The sequence below is a fragment of the Neoarius graeffei genome, chromosome 14 (genome assembly GCF_027579695.1).
Source record: "Neoarius graeffei isolate fNeoGra1 chromosome 14, fNeoGra1.pri, whole genome shotgun sequence".
NCBI classification, from domain to species: domain Eukaryota; kingdom Metazoa; phylum Chordata; class Actinopteri; order Siluriformes; family Ariidae; genus Neoarius; species Neoarius graeffei.
In genome coordinates, this window is record NC_083582.1 from 67,715,227 (window position 1) to 67,737,667 (window position 22,441).

Sequence of the window (22,441 nt, forward strand, 5' to 3'; positions counted from 1 at the left end):
GTTTTCTATTAAAAAGCAAAACAAAATGGAGGCACGGCTAATTTCACCTCAGAGTTTTCTCGGTGTTCTTGTTGCTCAAGTATGGACTAAAGCAAACTAGCTCGGCTAGCTAGTTTTAGAGAGAATAACGCTTGCTAGCTAACATTACTACTAAATTCTCTCTGATATCCTCTCTTTCTCACACACACACACACACACACACACACCCTTACGAAAATTAACCATGGTTTTACTATGAAAACTAACCATGGTTTTACCATGGTTTATAGTTATTCATGTTTTTTTTGGGTAACCATGAAAACCATGGTGCATTTTACCTCAATGTTCACTTAAATTTTTAGGTTCTAAGTAAATGTTAATGTATCTGGGCTGTTAATCGAGATCCTTCTCTACAGCATTGACTGTTGGACGAAAGCATGGTAATACTACAGTTAGTGCATCCTTTTAAAAACCATACTATCCCTTTTTAAACTAATTTCGTAGTTACTATGACCTATTACACATACAACTATGATGCTACCACAGCTACTGCCAGTACTATGGATAAACCACAGTAATGCTATGGTTGGTTCATAGTACTTAGAATCACCATGAAATACCATAGTAGATCCATGGTTACTACCATGGATGAACCATAGTAATACTATGGTTGGTTCATAGTACTTAGAATAACCATGAGATACCATGGTAGAATCATGGTTACTACATAAAAACCATGGTAAAACCATAGTAAACCATGGTAGATTTTCGTAAGGGACACAGAGGTCATAATCACCTGATTGTTCTGTCACATCAACAGTGAGAACTGAGTTCATTTAGTTAGCAAGCTGACAGGGACATGGAAAGATTAAACTTGCTAGCTATCCTGTTTGCTAAGTTATTGTAAATGAGCTGTGTGTGATTTTAGTGACATTGAGTTGTATTCAGAGGGTGCAGACAGGTTGAGTGTGCACGTGTGTGTGTGTGTGTGTGTGTGTGTGTGTGGGATAGGTGGGAATGAGCGGGTGTATTAAAAGCCTGCAGCAATGCCATCGGGAGAGACGCCCTTGTGGGGCACGCAGGAGGGCGAGAGCGTGAAAAGAGGGAGTGAGAAAAGAAAGAAGGAAAGACGGACAGCTCACAATGGGCCATCTGGTTCCTGTAGAGAAAGCTTGTAACCCCAGCCATGATGTCATGACACACACACACATGCATGCACATACACACATACACACATACAGATACACACACATATAAACCAACAAAATGCATGTCCAACCTCACACAGAGTTAAAGCGCAAAAGGATGTGTGAAACTTTTTGGAACCCACTTTCTTTCACAGAAGTGTAAAAAGACAAGAATGTGTTCAGGAACATGTGTAGGCTATAGTGAAATGCTCAGGGTGGCAGACATTAAGAAAGAAGTGTGAGACGACTCTGCTGAAATAAGATTTTTATCTTCCCTTGTATTGTGTGGATTTCAGCATCTGGGTCAGGAGTCATCACAATTTAGTCACGTATAGCGGGAGCTTGTTACACATGCACGTGTGTGTGTGTGTGTGTGTGTGTGTCTGGCTGGCTTGCTGGGGTCTGATCAGCTAGAGTTGCTGGATGATCGATACTCAGTACAGACCCACAGCTGTGGCCCCAGCTCTTAACGCCACACCAGCAATTAGTGCTCATACTGACCGCTCACACACACACACACACACACACACACACACACACACACACACACACACACACACACAAACCCATCTGCCATTGTATTTCTTTACCGGTCTTTGCATGTACTCATCTGTCTTGGGAAAAGCCGGAAAAAGGAAATCGTTTTTTTCTTTCCCCTTGTCCCTGGTTTCTATAGAGAAGTATTACACAATAAGTACACAACACCACCAAAATCTGTATCTTATTTACATCGATCAGTTTCAACTATCTGTGTTTTGACAAAATAAATGTATCCTTGCACATGAAACTAATTATTATTATTATTATTATTGTTTTTTTTTAATTTATTCATTTATGTGAAGCTGATGTCAGTAAAAACTGATCTGAACGTCAACATTAGTTTGATGTTTTGTTTTTTTTAATTTCATTCCTCTTCGTACAAATGATGTCCTAAGGAAAGCTAAGAATGCCGACCTCACTAATGCAAACACAAACCTTAACCTTCATAACATTTCATTAAAAAAAAAAAAAAATCATATGAATTGCTCCAAATGTTCTTGATGGTGTCGAGTTTGGTTCGGAAGAATTCAGGTTCAGTTTATGTGGAGCATAAAATAAAGACGGGAAAACAAAGAAGGATCGAGAGAGAGAGAGAGAGAGATCTGAGAAGAAGAGAAACTTTACCACAGCTATGACAGTATAACTCTGATCAAGCCCTCCTCTATATCTCTTAGTTTTTCTACATTTCCAACATGAATAGTATGGAATTCTAAGAGACGGAGACGGAATGAGAGTATCAGACGTTCTCCTTTGAATGAAGTCCAGAAAATGATACGCTAATGGTGTTGGTTAAGATAAGAGAGTCTTGCATAAGAGCTGGAGTGTGTGAAAGTTCCTCCTTTTTGCTCTCAATTACCTTGACCCTGTGAAGCCAAAGTCCTTTCAAATAATGACAAGGCTCTCTCTCTCTCTCTCTCTCTCTCTCTCTCTCTCTCTCTCTCTGTGCCACCTCCACTCTGGCACTAATCACCTCATAATGATTCAGCCCCTCTGGTCAGAGAGAGAGAGAGAGAGAGAGAGAGGCAGGGAAAGTTGTATTAATTACCCTGTGCTGGCCAGCCTGATCGTTTCTATTGCTGATTTGTCCTCACTGCAGTTGTGATCGGAGATAAAAGTGAAAGCAAATGCCTCTGATAGTCTGGAGAAGAGCGAGGGAGGGAATCAGCAAGCATTAGAGGAATGGAGGCATTGAGAAAAAGGCTGAGAGATGTGTCGAGGCCTCAGACGTGAAATTAAACATGTCTGCTAGGCTTCTCTCTCTCTCTCTCTCTCTCTCTCTCTCTCTGATAAACCGAAATGGCATCTCACGTAATTGATAACTGCCTTGTCCAATTATTTTGCACATAACAATACACAGTGGCCCCTCACACACGCTTTAGCCATGTTGTAATTAGCCATGCTAATATCCCTTTTATTGGCCTTAATATTGCCCGACGCCTCGCTGCCATCCAAGGGCCACCAGGGCCCCTTGTCCTGTCACGAATGCTGATTATTGAGAAGGATAGCTTTAATCAAACCTAATTGCGGTTAATTTTTTTCCCTCCCCTCCCTTGCTCTCTGCGTTGCCAGCGTCTAATGCTACCGACTCCTTGATATTCCATTAAATTACAGTTTAACGGCCTCCTTTGTTTCTGATGCTGCCCCGAGAACACGAGTTTCTGTATTCGTTTAGAAAGACTGGAAAGAGAGAAAGAGAGAAAGCAAGCAACGTGGGGTCATAATTGCTCGCCTGCTCACAAAGGAGCAATTTCCTCAATCCCCACGTAGAATTGAAATGGCTCCTAATTCAGCCGATATTACGCGGAGTTGTGGACTGAGGCCCGAGATGATTTTCATTAGATAGCACAACAGCTTTGCTTAATCAACTACTGAGAACGATGCAGACAAACAGACAGCAGTTATACAAAGCCTTAATGAGGGCTTATTGTGCCGAGCTGTGTGGATGTATTCAAATATATCGGTATGAATACTCATACATATAAATATACTGTATATATATAATCCAGTACTGTGCAAAAGTCTTAGGCGCATGTAAAGAAATGCTGTCGACCAAAAATGGCTTAAAAATAATAAAATGAAATCTTTCAGTATTAAAAACAATATTATAAACAGTCATCAGTAAGCTATAATAAATGAAACAAAGTCAATATTTGGTGTGAGACGACCCTTTGCTTAAAAAAATAAATAGTAGTCTGAGGTCCAGTGAGTGCAGTTTTATGCGGAAATGAGCTGTAGGTTTTACTGAGCATCTTACAGAACCAGCCCCAGTTCTTCTGGACACTTTTGACCGTCACACTCGCTTCTTCATTTTGCACCAAAACCCAGTAGCCTTCGTTATGTTTTCTTTTTTTAATCTGAAAAGTGCTCTCTTATGTAATATGCTGCTCAGATACAAACTTTTTTTTTCTGTAGCATTTAATTTTGGGCTGGAAAACGGACGCTTGGAACTCTAAAATGTTTTCGGACTGACTCGATAACGCAGACGTCATCAAATAGAAATCCAGAACAAAGTTTGGATGAAAAAAAAATAGGGTGCCTAAGGCTTTTGCAAAGTAATATACGAGGGTAAGTCAAAAAGTTCTAAGATAGATGTTATAATTTCGAAAGGTGTGAAAGACATCCCCCAGAATTCTACGCAGAAGGAATTCTCCGATGGAAACACCGCTTGCAGAAGTGTTTAGACTTAAATGGAGGATATGTAGAGAAATAGCTTTGTTATTTTCATAAATAAAGATTTTTTAAAAATTTGTCTTAGAACTTTTTGACTTACCCTTGTGTGTGTGTGTGTGTGTGTGTGTGTGTATATATATATATATATATATATATATATATATATATATACCTAACTGTTAAAACTAATAATGCAAAATAGGAGTATAAAAAGTAATAATAATATAAAGGGTAATAATAACAATAAACAAGCATTTGATCACAGGGGAAAAAAATTTCTTGCAATTGTGTTCTTCGCTGATTACAGGATATCAGTATAATGTGATATCAGCCATTACCAAACAATAAACCTGATTCAACAGAAAAAATAACATTTTGACAGCGATTATGAATGCGTATCAAGTGTTTATGAACTCCCTCGAGATCTTTATATATTTTTTTGAATGACAGTCGTTCTTTTTTGTGTTGGTTTTTCTTCAAATTATTCTTCCTTCTACTGTTCCATCTGAAAAGTTTGTGAAGCTGTGTGTGTGTGTGTGTGTGTGTGTGTGTGTGTGTGTGTGTGTGCACGCATGAGTATGTGTGAGTCAGGCTGTTTGTTTGTCGTCTGGCACAGGGAGCAAGTGAATGAGGGCCATGTTTCAGCCGAGATATGGCCTGATACCTGCTGTGGAAACATTACGACCCTATGGGGAAATAAGTACTGGGGTCTGAGAATTACAGCCCATAACACTCATCCTCGGAGCGACACGTCCGAACACACTGGCCTGCGAGCGCTGCCCTGCACACACCACACAATTAAAGCTGAAGTTGCCATCATAAGAGTGGAGATTTTTACAGCCTTCCAGACAGCACTATGACCACTTCCTCCCAAACTGTGGGTGCCGTTATGGCATTTATGTTTCATTGATGACGGCCGACAATGATTTTCTGACACCATCCAAGGCTGCCTTTTCATTACAAAAACTCACTTTTCTGTCCTCTCTCCATCTTTATCTCCATTTATCTATCATGCGCTCACTGACAGGTTGGAGAGCGAGAATGTAAACAGATGAGGCCGGGATGAGGAGAGGTGTTCAGGGTTATGGGGATCATTTCACATCGTGATTTATGGCCCTAGCCGCCGAGAGCTGGTCTGGTGTGTGCCCCCGATTCACGGCTGTTTGCCCAGTGTCGTGCTGTACATGTGTTAACTCTACATGGTAACGCGTGTCATCAGCAATGCATGACATCGGCCGTGCATGGCACCGCTCTGGTTTGAGGCTAACCCGAGAGGGGGGACGGAGGCAAATATTTGTGCACATGGACATCCATATGTAAGACATCCAGGTTGGATATTCCTGCTGAACGAAGCATTATTTGCGTCTGCATGTCTGTCATCTGAGATGAACCTGTGCACGAGGGCTTGTGGCCAGCAAGAGGGTCTTCACCATTATCTCTCTTCTTGCTTTCTCCCTTTTTCTTCTTCTTCTTCTTCTTCAGTGGAAGCTCTTCAAGGGTCTTAGCAATGAGACTTGAGAAAAATAGAATTTGAGTGCCACTTGTTCCAGCACTTACCCATTCATACGGATGCCCTGGCTTCCATGCAGGTGTGTGAGACTGTGCGTTTGTGTACGTGTGTGTTGGTGCCAGAGGCGCTGCACCTCGACTCTTAGACACACATGACATTTGCCGAGCAGATTAGCTTGGCTGTAATTTGTGCTGTAATTGCTGGGCACTGCTGCTCTGGTTGCATGGGCTTCGCTCTAATTGTCAGAGCGAGGTGGAAGTTTTTCGTGGGCCGCTCTCACCTTGTTAAGTGCTCAAACGTCTCCTGATGATGAGAGGGGCTCAGGTGCGCTCGTTTGCCTCCCTTTAATTACAGGATGGAGAGGAGGAGGGAGGATGAAAAGAAGGAGGGGTTCGAGACTATCTGCCTACCTAGTGCAAGTGTGGACAGATGGGTTCTAATGGGAATTGTGGGATTTGTATGCATCAGACGGACAGACAGACAGGTTCTGTGAGACATCCGCTGGGAGGGTTTCTGAACAAAACACTCGTGATTATTACTGTTGAGCTTGCTCTGTGTGTGTGTGTTAAGTGTTCAGGCTGTTTACAATTTACAACTGGTCGGTTTACAACTTGTGGAGTTTTCTCCTCTGCTGGGAAGTCCATATCTATTTTCCGTATTATTGATTTGTCCTCGGCTGAGTTTGTCGAGTATGTTCGGAGCTGGATTGATTGTCTTATGTGGATTTCTTCTCCCTCTGATTTTTTTTCCCACAGATTCTTTTTGAAATTCTTCCTCAAGTGCAATCAGAACTGCCTGAAGAATGCAGGCAACCCACGAGACATGCGCAGGTTCCAGGTAATTCTCTCTCTCTCTCTCTCTCTCTCTCTCTCTCTCTCTCACACACACACACTCACAAACACACATCCACAAAGGCCATTCTGAAATAAAAATAGGCTCTGCAGTCTATAGAGCAGGTATTGTAAAGCAGGTGGATAGGAGGGATGTGGAACCAGAGATGGCGTGGGAGACTTCCTCTCTTGGGACACGATGATTCAGCCCTTGGTATTGAACACACAAACCATTCACCTGTTGTAACCGATGTACCATCCTGCCTCATAATGCACTCACACCTTACAAGTCAGCCCCATACAGACGTTCTAACACCTTTATTTAAAATCATACAGAGAAGGTACCATAGATTCAAGATATACAGAATCTATCAAATCTATGAAATCGTTTACTATCCAAAGGACCACGTTAAAGGGTTCTTCAAATAGACAAGCTGTAGCTGGAAGTCGGATGCAATTTTGACAGTCTTTTAGGATTTTTTTTTCTTTCCTTGCTTCCCTTTTCCACCAGCTTCAGTGGGTTTTCGGTTGTCTTATTCTTTCTTTCTTTTTCCAGGTTGTCCGATGAACTGTATTTTTTATTTTATAGATTTTATGGGCTGAGAGAGCCAGGTCAACGTGCATTTTATTGTACTTTTTAAATGCATACAACCATAACCTTGAAACTTGAACCTGAACTTGAAACTCAGTTCGCACAACAACAAAAACAAAAGGTTTGTGAACGCATCTCAAACTCGCCAAAACCCAAGACAGCTGGTAGCACGAACTGAGACAGTTTGGAAATAAAGTGACCAATTTAAATGAAGCATGTTGGCATAAACATGCAAACAATCTGAGGTGTATGTAGGATACTAGAGTAATAAAATGTCTACAACTGGGATTAAAGCGGGTTTTGCAGTATGAGGATTGCACTCATGATGTGTAAGATGTGCAACATATGCGTACACACACACACAGACATGTCATATCTAGAGACTGTGATACCTGTCTCTTATCCTGACTTCCTCCTACAACATAAAAACTTTCAAGAATGTAAAACAGCTTACGTTTCCTTAGCTACGAGTGCTACACATTTCTGCATTGTGCTTCAGGTTCACGCTGAGGTGCTAATGATGAAACATGTGAGATTATTTCCTCCTCCATGTTATAAAGATGTATAACACGACACACAGGATCCCTGGAACAGGCAGCGGCGGTGGAGCTTTTCATTTTTCATGCACTGCAGGCCGAGTGGACGAGGGCCGCAGATGATATTGATCCATGTGTCCAGAGCAGAAGGTCAGAGTCAGAGTGAGAGGAAGTGTCCTTTCTGACTCTGTGGTGACTAAAAGAAACATCCGTCAGTGCTGATGGCCCACCTGACTCCCTCGCTCTCCCTTTCTCTCTCTGTCTTTCTAATCTCCTCTCCTCCCTAAAGGTTTAACTGGTCTTAACAGGGCACCAGGGCCCTCGGTGCGGTTTTCTCTGCCTGCTGCTTCCTCAGCAAAAGACAAGAAGGAGCGAAGGGAAGCATAATGATGACCTTCTGACCTGGAAGAATATCTTCGAAGACTGTCCCACATTTTGTCCATTCTCTCTAGTATTGTATTCTGAGAAGCACTCATTTGGGTTATTTGGGTCACTTCTTTTACACGAAGCCATTTATAACCATTTTATCTCTGCCTTATACGTAGGATTATGGTTTTTGACCTGAGATGATCCTGGCCAAATTAATAGGAGCTTGTTCTTGATTTGAAGATTCCTGTTTTGGGCTGCAGGAGTGGAACGCAATGTGTTCTTCTGCTGTTGCATGCTGCTGAGATGCTTTTCTGCTCACCGCGGTTGTAAAGAGTGATCATATGAGTTGCTATATCCTTTCCAATCTGGCCATTTTCCTCTGACCGCTCTTATCAACAAGGCGTTTGTTTCCACCCACAGGACTGTCACTCACTCACTCACTCACTCAGTGTTTTTTGTTTTTCGTACCATTCTGTGTAAACTCTAGAGACTGTTGTTTGCGTGTGAAAACCCCAGGAGATCAGCAGTTTCCAAAATACTCAAAGCAGTCCATCTGGCTCAAACCAACACCCATGCCACAATGAAAGAAAGTCACACAAAAATTGAGATCACAATTTTTCCCATTCTGATGTTTGAAGTGAACATGAATGATCTGAAGCTCTTGACTCGTATCTGCATGATTTGATGCATCGTGCTGCCGTCAAGGGATCGGCTGATTAGAGAACTGCATAAAACGTCAAGGCGGATGGGTCTTCCTAATAAAGTGGCCAGTGAGTATATATTCCACAATCTTCGTCCGCCTTTCAGTACAGTTCGGACTCCTACTTTATTCTTAGCCCCGGTTGCGCCTGTCTTCACAAGCAACTTCGCAGGTCTCTTATCCTGACTTCTCCATGTTCAAATAAATGCCATCTCCAGAATAAATTTCACACATGTTCCATCCGAAAAAGATCCCGTGTCAGGGTCGGGCTTCTGGTGCTCCTCTGTGTTCCTCTGTTGCTCCTATTTTCCTCGTCCCTCACTCGGGCAGGTGGGGGCCGGAGCACGGCCTATCCATCATCCTGGTAGAGATACAGAGCCAAGGGGGGTGGGGGGGGGGATGTAAAAGCTACTCTGATGTTTATTCTGATGCTGATTTCCAGCTTTCTCTCTCTATCTCTCCCCCTTTTCGCCTTCTTGTCTCCATTCAAATGCTAAACGATCCCCTTCGTCAGATCAAGTGCCCCTGTTGAAGCCACAACTGTGAGCCAAACAGATAAAAAACAGAATAGCCATCTTGCTAATTCACTGAAGAGTTTTCTTTCTTTCTTTCTTTCTTTCTTTCTTTCTTTCTTTCTTTCTTTCTTTCTTTCTTTCTTTCTTCGTCAAGAGCCCCCTACGAGTCTCATTTATCTCAGCACTGACTCACACTACCCCTAATGAGGGAAAACAACTAATCGATACATCAATAGATCAATGCAGATGTGTAGCATTAGCACCGCGAGGGCCACAGGCAACATTTGAGAGACTGTTAACGGCTGAAAGAGCAAACGAGAGCCTCTTCTCCTCCTGTCTGTGTTCACGCAAGATGTGAACGCAAGATTAGTGCCTAATTGGAGGTTTGTCAAAGATCCCAAACACACACACACACACAGTGTGTTTGAGTGACAGGTATTCGACAGACCTTTTCAAAAGGGGCTTTTTATATAAAGAACGCTCAAATGCGCTTGCCTAAGTGTGTCCTTTTTATAGAAGGCAAAACTGCTCTTATCCACACAAAGGTTAATTGTAGCTCTCAAGTGAGAAATTGAATCTTCTTTATATAGCTTGCTTGCATTAAAACCTCCTTTTGACGTATAGACCTGCTGCAGTCAAGCTCCGGAAATATAAAATGTTAAATATTGTTTAATTTAATTAAGCGCCTGTAACACCATCAGGAGGCGCTTGTTGTTTTTTTTTTGAGAAGAATAATGAAATACTGAATGACAAATGCGTCCCAGGGGCGCATAATGACACTGAGTGATGTTTATGAACCACGCGCCGTGTGAAACTCGTATGTCGCATGTTTGAGAAGCGCACACCTTTTTCCGTAGAAAAAAAAAAGGTCATTAATAATCATCATCTCTTTCTAAAATCTGATCCTTGCTCCCTGAAGCTTGGGAGCTGCTGACTCCGGGGTTTATTTGAGAAACCCATGAAAGCAGCTGCTCACTGATTAGTGGAGTGTAATTTATTTTCTTAATAAGGTGAACTCTGTTGCAGTAAACTAAGGACGGTCCTGATGTCAGCCCTCCTCTTGATTCCTGCCACTCTGTAGGCAAATAAATAACCGCTAACTTATGCTCATGTCACCTCGGGTTCATTGGTTATTGAGGAGAAGATGTTAAAAACTCACATGCTTTGTGTCATGACATGACTAACCTTCTACTACACACATGCAACCTAATAACGATCATCCATCCACTCTCCTTTCTCCCCAGGTCGTTATATCGACGACAGTTAACGTGGACGGTCATGTGTTGGCCGTTTCGGACAACATGTTCGTCCACAACAATTCCAAACATGGCCGCCGGGCTCGCCGCCTTGACCCCTCTGAAGGTACGGCCCCTCCTTATCTGGAGAATGGTAGGCACATTTTACATGAATTTATTATTTGCAGCACTTCTTCTACTTTTTTCCTTCTTCTTCTTCTTCTTCTTCTTCTTCTTCTTCTTCTTCTTCTTCTTCCTCTTCCTTTCTTCACTTCTTCCTGCTTTTTAGGCACATTTTCATCCTGTCTTTTCCCTTTCTCAAGCTGCGTAGAGCGTAGTGTAATGCAGAATTGAATGAGGACTAGTTTAGCCTTTTTTTTTCCTTTTCCTCCTTTCATAGACGCTTACACTTGTAGATCACATGGGTTAGTTTTCATTCTCTTGCGTTGCTGCCTGCTTTCTCGATCTCTATTATTATTATTATTATTATTATTATTATTATTATTCATGAATGATGATGGGCCACGTCTAAGTCAAGTGTGACAAAATAATCGCGACTGAAAAAAAAAAAACTTTTCAGCTCTTCGATCGACTCGTAAATCTCACTGATTTATCCAGCATTGGGAAGCAGAGAAACCCAACCCGTCCAAGTCAAGTATCCAGAGTGTAAATCAAACCTCTTCTCGCGAACACTTTTTTTTTTTTCCAATTTATTCTAAGTTCAGGTAATTTTCTGCCAAGAAGTCATCCAGATAACATATCCTTTTTGGCCTGACTGCTTTAAAACCATAACCATTGTATTTTCTGGATTAATTATCTCATATCAGTTCTTGTACACCATATCGAGTCATATACATGATGCCATATGCTAATTAGCCGTTATATAGCACACCCCCACGAAATTATTTTGGGTTTTTTTTTTGGACTTTTATTTGTTCGTTTATTAATGACGGGGACAAAATGAAAATAGCTTAATTACGCACTGGTGCCCTGAGCACTGGAGCCGTTTGGCCCTCATGACGTGTTGTTTGTCTCTCTTCTGTCCCCATTTGATGGTAGGTGTGTTTTGCTTAGCAACCGCCTTTAATTAGGAGAGCAATTAAGAAGGTTGAAGCCTCTCCCCTTGTCTCGTTCGATCTCTGGGGAAAAAGAGTCAGAGAGAGAGAGAGAGAGAGAGAGGCCCAGCTTGTATGCTGGTGGTGCTACTCATCTTCAAAGCCCTATTTGTAGAGCTTGCTTTACTCAATTTCACTGCCTTTATTCGTCTAATTATTATTATTATTATTATTATTATTATTATTATTATTATTATTATTAATGTGGTTCAACAAATTCAGAATTTGGGAGAAGCAATATAACTTTATTTATTTATTTATTTATTTAAAGTGATAAAGTTGAACTCCCCATGATTTACACCTCAGACTCGGTTTCATTATTTTCTTTTTTTCTTCCCCCTCCCCTTCTGCAATCCCGTCAGCTCTTCTAAGAACAACCGTGTTGTCGTAACAAGTCTTAAAAAAAAAGTCTTGATGGTTTTAAAAGGTGTCCTCCACTCTGCCACCACACACACACACACACACCCTGTTTCTTTCACACCACTTAGCTACCTGGGATTTCAATCGGCCCAGACGTCAAATTTAGGCCGAGCTGATATTGCCACTAGCCTCCTAATAAGGGGCTTTAAGAGCGAACTGGGAACAGTTAGCGCAAAGGGAAGGAAGAGATCCAACCCTGGACTTATGACTGTCATTCAGTCTCAGGTTCATCCTTCCCACCATATAATCGCTCCTGCTAATTTTTCAGAATTATGATATGAACTTCTTTGGCGTGAACTTTTTCACAAAAAAACCCAAAAAACGTGTTAGGACGATGAAGCTGGAAGCCGTTGATGACGGGGAAGAATGCGATAACAGCCAGATTTACTCCTTTGTACCATGTGCACATAAGTGTGTGCATGTGTAAAAGACATAAGCAAAGCATAATCCTGTCCATATCCACACTTCAGTTGAAAGCTATAACAGACAGAGAGAGAGAGAGAGAGAGAGAGGTATTTGAGATTAGAAACACATTCTTGGAAGTGATAAGTGCTCCAAGCGGGAAAACACGAGTGAGAGTGAGAGAGAGAGAGAGAGAGAGAGAGAGAGAGGTGCTGCTGTGTATCAGAGACAGTCTCGTCTTCCTCTAACGCTCTTATCTAATCATCTAATAAGGGCTAATGTTCCCGGACAGTGAATTTACTCTGGCTTCTGATCTTCAACTAAAAGTAATTCCCCTTGCTGCTGCCCCCAGTAGACTGCGGATGGCTCTTCTTCACCACCACCACCACCCTTCCCCCTCCCCCAACCCCCAAATGCTATAACGCGCCTCTCCATGCAACCTGGGCCACGAGTGCGCCTCACATCCTCGCACGTGGAGGTCTTTTTTTTTTGTATTAGCCCACATCAAACACACAGCACCATATGCACATGATCAGAAACAACAAACTAAGCCATTTGCAAGACACACATAGAGACACAACTCCATATGCACATAATCAGACAGGAAAATACTACACCTGCTGCGTGCATCAGCACACGCACGCACACATGCGCGTACACACACACACACACACAAGCTGCAGAGTTTTTCAAGAGGCACTCAATAAACGCAGATAATCTCAGATTTATGATTTGCAGGTTTGCAAAAGTTGTGAAGCTAAGTGATGGAGACAGAGAGAGATAGAAGACAAAGTGAAAGACAGACAGCTTTTGCTCTCTCTCTCTCTCTCGCTCTGTGTGTGCATTGAAGGCCTGCAGTTCCAGCTCGATTTGCATACCAAGTGGCGGTAACGTTGTTAGGTTTATGCAATAAAGACAAGCGGATCGCGTCTGCAGGGCTGTAGCCTGTTAAAGGGGGCCAGATGGGCAACACACACACACACACACACACACACACACACACACACACACACACACACACACACACACACACACACACAAGGTACGAGCTCTAATCCCATCAGTGCCTGGATCAGCCTGCCATCTGGCCATCCCCAGCACTACTGCGGCACGTTTGGCTGTCGGCTCAACAAAGGGAGGCAGCATCAGGCAAGAGCGGACCTGTTCGAGTGTATTGGGGGAGAAGGAAGAAGGTGACAAACACACCGGCAGCAGTGGCCATGTTGCCATGGAAGAGAGCGCGCCTCTGATTAGAGCTTCACACCACAAAAACAATACACACGGGAAGACGGCAGGAGGCCAGGACGCACACGCAGCTGAAGGAGCTTCACTTCAGACACACTCGTCACCTTCTTTTGGATGTCCAGGATAGATTTTCGACAAGTGTGACATGGCTGAGTGTAAATCAGGATTTTTTATTTTTTTACAAGTCAGGGTAGGAAAGATGGAGCAACAACGACGCAGCGTCATCCATTTATTTATGCAGAATATCTGATTGGTTTGGCGCGCCAAATAAATAAACAAATGACATCACTGTAGGACTTTGTATTGGCGATCTATAGTTACGAACGTTCAAAAGATTGGGTGGGGAAAAATCACCACATGCCATAAAGTCGTTCATAAAATGTGCATGAATTGCACAGGAGTAACTCGCAGCGTTCATGCAGTAAGGATTATTTCAAGTGACAGCTGCGACACATGTGAACACACCCTTTCAGAGAAATACCGTCTTCCTCAAACACACATTTAAGGAAGCCCCCTGCTGTACTCGCTTTTACAAACACACAAGCCAGAATGTGGCAATGCTCCAAACCCTGCTAAAAAGTGATCCCTTGTATATAAAAACAAAACAAACAAACAAACACGACATTCCTTGCTAAAAAGTGTTCCCATGGATAAATATTTATTTCCCGCATCCTTTTCCTGGAAGTGTGTTGAACTTGGCTTCTGAAGCCGACTACCTCTGCGTCTGCTCTCTCCATTTTCCGTCATCTGCTCGCACACATTGTGCATGTATAGAGTTAGATCACTGTGTAATTCGCTTTGCCACGCCTCCCATTGAACACATGTTCCCCCACTACCTTGTATTGAAAGTGTATGCAAATGTCACACAGCAGAAGGGAAGGAGACTTGCAATCTCTTTTTCTGCGTGATGGGGGGAGTCATTGCAAATTCCAAGGCAACGTCCGGTGGTCTTTTAGCGCAGCTGCTCTCCGTCCCTTCATAAGGGTCTGCTTTTACATCACACACACACACACACACATGTACGCATGCACAAACAGATGCAGGCCCCTCGTCTGTCCCTCCTGTCTGCTCACCTACACAAAGTAAATTTGTTTACTGTAATTTTTAGCGAATGATTCGCTATAATTGGAAGTGTTGATGAAGGTCAGTCCCTTTGAGGAGCCCGTGTCTGTCTTCAGAGACTTGATCTGCTTTCAAGCACTCTGCCTGCAATTAAGAAAAGCAAATGTCACTCGCAAGCCTCAGAAATGAAAATTTGTATGAACTTATTAGCATGAAGTCAACAGCTTTGGTTAAGGGCAAGCTCCGTCTGTGTGTGTGTGTGTGTGTGTGTGTGAGAGAGAGAGAGAGAGAGAGAGAGAGCATGGAGCCTCTGCTGCTCTGGGAGATGTGAGAGGAATGAGCAAATACAACCTCCACTAGTCCAACATTAAGGCAAACAAAGAGAGGTGCCTTGTCTGGCCTGTTCAACACAACAATACCTAATGGTGATTAACTAGGGCTGGCTGTACAAGCCACACACACACACACACACACACACACACACACACACAAGGATAGTGGGACTTGAACCTGACCAACAGTCCACATGCAAATCTCATATAATAATAATAATAATAATAATAATAATAATAATAATAATAATAATAAACCTGTAACAGACAGCTCATTTTGATATATTAATAGAACAGCAGCAGCAAAAACAACTAGATAGAGACTGTGATGCCCCTTTTCCACCAAAGCAGTTCCAGGGCTGGTTCGGGGCCAGTGCTTAGTTTGGAACCGGGTGTTCTGTTTCCACTGACAAAGAACTGGCTCTGGGGCCAGAAAAACCAGTTCCAGGCTAGCACCAACTCTCTGCTGGGCCAGAGGAAAGAACCGCTTACGTCAGCGGAGGGGCGGAGTTGTTAAGACCGACAACAATAACAAGACCGCGAAAGGTCGCCATTTTTAAGCGACGAGAAGCAGCAGCTGTACAAACGCGAAGTCATCCATTATTATTATTATTGTTGTTGTTGCTGTTGCTGCTTCTTCCGTGTTGTTTTTGCTTCGATATTCGCGCCAAGGTTTATGCACTACAATGTAGTGACGTAACTGATGTATACAGCGACGTAATGACGTGGTTTCCCTTAGCACCGCGAGCTATGGAAAAGCAAACTGGTTCTTAGCTGGCCCGCAAGTTGAACAAGTTGTGAACCAGCACCAGCACTGGCCCCGAACCAGCCCTGGAACTGATTTGGTGGAAAAGGGGTATGACTAAAGTCACAGTAATTTGCGCTAGCTGTTACAAACTGGGATGTCTGGTCACCGTACCCTATAGATCCGCAATGGTAAGAGATAGAGAATGATGCTTAGTGAGGAAAAGTTGCACCCTGCCACCCTGAAACAAACAAACAAACAAACAAACAAACAAACAAACAAACAAACAAAAATCCTTCTTGAAAAAATCATGAAAATTGACAAAGTTATAAGTGATTGAAAAAAAATCCTGTTTTTCATGGATCATTCCAGATCAGTGATCCAGATCAGCACCAAAAGTCAGAGCAATGTAATTCAGCCCAGAGGAATTCATCATGTGAAATTTGGTGATGATTGGTTGAAAACTGAGGGTGAAATAGCATCCTAAAAAACACTAGGATAATAATAATAATAATAATAATAATAATAATAATAATAATAATAATAATAATAATAGTAATAATTAGATCGATACTGTGACTAAAGTCACAGTGATTTGTACTAGCTCTTACAAACCGGGACGTCTGGTCACTGTACCCTATAGATCCGTAACAGTAAGAGATCGAGAATGATGCTTAGTGGGGAAAAAAGCCTGTTTTTTGTGGATCATTCTGGTTCGGTGATCCAGATCAGCACCAAAAGCCATAGCAACGTAATTCAGCCCAGAGGAATTCATCATGTGAAATTTGGTGATGATTGGTTGAAAACTGAGGGTGAAATAGCGTCCTAAAAAACGTTAGGATAATAATAATAATAATAATAATAATAATAATAATAATAATAATAACTAGATCGATACTGTGACTAAAGTCACAGTGATTTGCGCTAGCTCTTACAAACCAGGATGTCTGGTCACTGTACCCTATAGATCCGTAATGGAAAGAGATCAAGAATGATGCTTAGAGGGGAAAAAAATCCTGTTTTTCATGGTTCATTCCGGTTAAGTGATCCAGATCAGCACCAAAAGTCATAGCAACGTAATTCAGCCGGGAATTCATCATGTGAAATTTGGTGATGATTGGTTGAAAACCGAGGGAGAAATAGCATCCTAAAAAACGTTAGGAGAATAATAATAAGTGTAAAGTAGAAAGATCCTGAGTGAGAGTAACAATTTGCATCAGCGCTGCTAGCACAAATTAATAATAACAATTGTGATGATGATGATAACAAACGGCTCATTTTGATATATTAATAATACAACAACAGCAACAACAAAAACAACTACAATATCCCATCACTTGACCTCCTAATCGTCCCTGATCGTTTACATCCTGCAAAGATTTCAAAACAAATTGTAAAATATATTCACTATTTCCTTTTCCTTTATTTGTGTATCAAAAGGTCACAAATTTAGTATACATTAATAAGCATAAACGCCACACGATGCCGTTTCACTCTTCTTTCTCTGCTATCTAATACGATATTATTATTAGATTATAAACACATTTAACAATATGCAACAAGAACAGACCAAGAAACAATATTGCGATTTCCAGTGATTAACTTCCTAAATGGTCTAATAACGAGCTCGCATGATGAAGTCAGAGAGAATGGGATGATGATGATGATGATGATGATGATGTCATTGCGGAGATCCCGCGATGATTTGCCGCTGAAAGGCTTTTTACAGGAAGGCCGAGTGTCTCCTGTGCATTATTAACCAGGCTGCTGAGAACGCCGAGCATGAGAACATGAGGCCATTGTGTCGCTCAAACACCTCTATAATAGCAACTGGAAGGAAAAAAAAAAGGAAGAGAAAGTGATGAGACAGAGAGAGGAGAGAGGAAGAGCTCGGGATACAGTACGAGCGCAGTATTTAGGACAGGACCAAGCCTCAGCGATTCCTCACCCAGTGAGGACGGAGAGTTTAAAGCACACAATTCAAGTTTGTTTTAAGTATGTACTTGCACAAAGCCTTGGATACACACAAAGGACAGCGTGATGACAACGTCTGATGATAAAGATACGGTTAGAGAAAGAACACGGCTACGTCGGATCCGTAAATGATCGAGGAGAATGTTCTCAGGTCTGTTAAGTTAAAATCGCATTGTGTGAAAAATCGAGCAAAGCGTCGCATCTATTATCGGCCCCTTTGTCAGATCAGGGTGAATGATACGCTGTAGTACATGTAGACTGGATTTAATCGTTATTAACAGCCGTACTCGTTCTTCTCTCCCTCCGTGTATACCTCCTAATAGCTGCTTTAAAAAACGAGAGCAGCCTGACGTATGGCCGTGCCCTTTTGTTGCCGCGTGGCCCAAATCATTCATGCTTTGCCTGCTTTTGAGTTTAATTGCCCCTCAGTGAGGGAGTTAGTGTGTGTTCTGTATTTTGGTGAGCGTGTGTGTGTGTGCGTGTGAGAGTATGGATGTGTGTGTGTAAGTGATAAAGCACGGTCCTGAGTGGAATGTTTTCTGTCCTGTCATAAGCAGCTACCCCGTGCATAAAGGCCATTAGCCCCAGTGAAGGCTGGACCACCGGCGGAGCCACAGTCATCCTCATCGGCGACAACTTCTTCGATGGCCTGCAGGTCGTCTTCGGCACCATGCTCGTATGGAGTGAGGTGAGGATCCGACCCACAGATTTGGTTTTGTAGCGTTGAACATGTGAACGGAAAGAGCTGACACTTTGCGGAGAGTAGATTGAATTTCATTTTTCAAGGGGCACTCAGATGTGAACGCGATTACAATGCACTCTTACACGGGCTTCCCAGTTCCCTGATTCAGAAGATGCAAAGAGTTCAAAATGCAGCAGCCAGAGTCCTCATGAGACGAGAACGTCGAGGTATAGTCACGTTGCTCCTGTTCTCAAGGATTTACACCGGTTACCAGTCCAGAGCCGCTTCGACTTTAAAGCGCTGGTACACACGTATAAGGCTGGACACGGCAAATCACCAACATACACTACCGTTCAAAAGTTTGGGGTCACCCAGACAATTTTGTGTTTTCCATGAAAAGTCACACTTTTATTTACCACCATAAGTTGTAAAATGAATAGAAAAAATAGTCGAGACATTTTTTCTGGCCATTTTGAGCATTTAATCGACCCCACAAATGTGATGCTCCAGAAACTCAATCTGCTCAAAGGAAGGTCAGTTTTATAGCTTCTCTAAAGAGCTCAACTGTTTTCAGCTGTGCTAACATGATTGTACAAGGGTTTTCTAATCATCCATTAGCCTTCTGAGGCAATGAGCAAACACATTGTACCATTAGAACACTGGAGTGAGAGTTGCTGGAAATGGGCCTCTATACACCTATGGAGATATTGCACCAAAAACCAGACATTTGCAGCTAGAATAGTCATTTAGCACATTAGCAATGTATAGAGTGCATTTCTGATTAGTTTAAAGTGATCTTCATTGAAACGAACAGTGCTTTTCTTTCAAAAATAAGGACATTTCAAAGTGACCCCAAACTTTTGAACGGTAGTGTATATCCGTGACATGCTTAGTGTGTGAGCCCAGTAGATCACTCAGATCGGAGAACATTTTCTCGCATATCAGGACTGTTACATTTATGGCCCTTTTCCACTACCCTTTTTCAGCTCACTTCAGCTCGCTTCAGCTCACTTCAGCCCGACACGGCTCGCGTTTCGACTACCAAAAAACAGCACGACTCAGCTCGCTTCAGCCCTGCTTAGCCCCTAAAACTCGCACCGTTTTGGAGTGGGGCTGAAGCGAGCCAAACCGTGCCGAGTGAGGCTGGGGGCGTGAGCAGACACTCCCCTGTGCACTGATTGGTGAGGAGGAGTGTCCTCACATGCCCACACACGCCCCGCGAGCACACTGGGATCTGTAAACACCGCAAACCTGGAAGAAGAATAATTACGAATTACGAGAATTTCTGAAGCCTTATGCGCCTCGCCTCATCTATACGCTCTTGCCAGTATCTGTTGGCGTTGTCGGTGACAACAAGCCACAGCACCAAGACCAGCAACACTAACGACTCCATGTCCTCCATGTTTATTGTTTACTATCCGGGTCGTGAGACTACCGCTTAAAAGGTCACTGATGTCACTGTTTGCGCTGCTTAACGACATCACGTGACGTCCACCCACTTTCGCTAACTCCACCCAATGTGTCCACCCACTTCCAGCCAGCACGGTTCAGCGCGGTTGTAGTCGAAATGCAACTCCAACAGCCCCGCTCAGCTCGACTCAGCTCGACTCAGCACGGCACGGCTCAGCCGCGTTTGTAGTGGAAAAGCGGCATTAGTCACCAATGCTTCATTTGGAGAGCTTCTAGTCTTTGGAACAATCTTCCGTGCCATATAAGAGACTCAGGATCAATTCACATTTTTAAGCGCTCTCTTAAAGCTAGACGGCCTTTCAGATTCTTCAAGTGTAGGTCATAAAAACAATTTTCCCCGACACCCAATTATTTTTGTTTAGTGGACCAAAAGCTACTGAACTCAAATCACAGACTTCCAATTGTATTCATTTTTTAAAAATAGAACAATTAATGAATTTAAGGCCACATGGCCCTAAATTCTCCACTATTTTTTCCTGCTTCACCATGACCCAAGACGAGATATTACATCATACACCATCACGTGGTGGGCTTTCCCCGTTCGCTCAAGGTATTGTGGGATACAAATTTGAAACAGGAGAGAAAAATGGAGGACATGAGTGTGCGAATGAAACGTGAAAGACCGACGACAGTAACGGAAAGCGAGAAGAAAAGACGTTATGTTATATGCAAAGGAAAGGAAACACAGGACCAAACTAATAAATATCGGCACGCAGCGAGGACCTCGGTGTGATCAGCTGTTCGTTTAGAGACAGAATGATGGAACTGTCAGTGCACGGTCACTTATAGGTAAACCTGCGCATGCGCACACACACGGACTTCCTCTGTCTGCTTGACTGTGCGAAGCGAGCGATTTCATGTAAGTTATTTGCTCGGGAATCTCCTCAATCCCCTTAAAGAACTTCCCAGCCACAGAATGGCCTGATATTTTGTGAGATATTACAGAAATAAAAATATATCACAATGACGGAACTACATTTCACCGATTTTATGAAATCGAAAGGCCGTCTCGCTTTAGATGCGGTATATAAACAAATAAATACAAATATAGTGTGATACTTTTATCTTTGTTCTCTTTGTTTCAATATAATTAGAAGCTTGTTAATATTTAAAGGCATTTGAAGATTAAATATTCTCATCAGTGAGAGTTTGAAGGAGAACCGAAGTCATTTTTAAACTTGCTTTATTTCTTAATTAACGTGTTATTCAATTACGTTTTCGGTTTTAGTAACCTTATATCGTGACTCGTATTGGCAACTAATTGCAATTAAATATTATACTTATCGGCCTATTCGGTTTTTAGCCGTGTTGAATTTAGTTCGTTTGGTCCACGGCAGGCATCGCTTATCCGCGTGATCTTCACGAGACTTGTGCGAGACTTCAAAACGTCAAGTGTCAGCCAGGTGTCAGTGCCGCCATTTTGAAAACTGTTTTCCAAACGAAATATTGCACAAAAACGAGTTTAAATGACGATTACTGCCGACTTTTTTCAAACTTTCCTGATTGCTATCAAAACAAACAAAACTTCCGGCTTGATTACGTCAGCATTCGAAAGAGGGCGCGCGCGTCTTTTGACAACGTCGGCAGATGTCGGTCACTTTGATTTCCGCTGTACGTTTTACTTCCGTCCTACGATGTCTCGCACAGGTCTCGACGAATCTCGTTTACGGCCATTACTTTGACATACGGACTGAAATATTACAGAGCATATTTCAAACACTCATAACTTGCTATAGCAGCGACAAAATAGCGATCAAAATGCATTCCTATATTAAATAAAATGAGATAAATAGAATTTTGATGATAAAAAAATTGCCTTTAGTTATCCTTTAAATGCAACATGTAAGGAAGTTTGACGATTCAGAGCATTCACTGAAAATCTTAAAAAAATTAAATAAAATAAAATCACTTGCGTGTGCGTATCAGGAGATCGTGAGTTCTACTTGCAGTCGGGTCATACCAAAGACCATCGTGAAAATGGTGCCTACTGCCGTCTGGCAAGACACGCTGCAATACAGATGCGAGTAGGGAGTCAAACTCATGCGGTTACCAGAGGACACGCCCGCCCCCCCACTGTAACCCTAGCTGTATAGGTGAGCAGCCGAAGGCTATAGAAATGGAGATTGGCGCCGCCCAATCCGCCTGAAGGGCCTGGTTAGTACTGGGATGGGAGCCTGCCTGGGAAGACCAGATCCTGGCACGGGAAGGACTTTGACTTTTTGAGTGTGTGTATTAATGAAATGAGCTTCCTCTCATACTTTTGAGAAAATAAATGTTTCCAGCAAGTCGCAACATGATGACTATCCAAATCTCCCCTTCTGATCCGAAGTG

General features: G+C 42.5%; 1 protein-coding gene across 14 annotated transcripts in view; it reads left to right on the forward strand.

Moving 5' to 3' along the window:
• Nucleotides 1-22,441, forward strand: part of ebf3a (EBF transcription factor 3a) — a 142,756-nt gene that overhangs the window by 79,948 nt on the left and 40,367 nt on the right. For 5 of the 14 annotated variants that reach the window (XM_060940256.1, XM_060940262.1, XM_060940258.1 and 2 more), the window contains exons 7-9: nucleotides 6,642-6,723; nucleotides 10,673-10,817; nucleotides 18,513-18,646. In XM_060940256.1, coding sequence (XP_060796239.1) covers nucleotides 6,642-6,723; nucleotides 10,673-10,817; nucleotides 18,513-18,646 — 361 coding nt within the window. The remainder of the gene's footprint in view (nucleotides 1-6,641; nucleotides 6,724-10,672; nucleotides 10,818-18,512; nucleotides 18,647-22,441) is intronic. The other 9 variants (XM_060940257.1, XM_060940259.1, XM_060940268.1 and 6 more) reach the window with 3 other exon arrangements.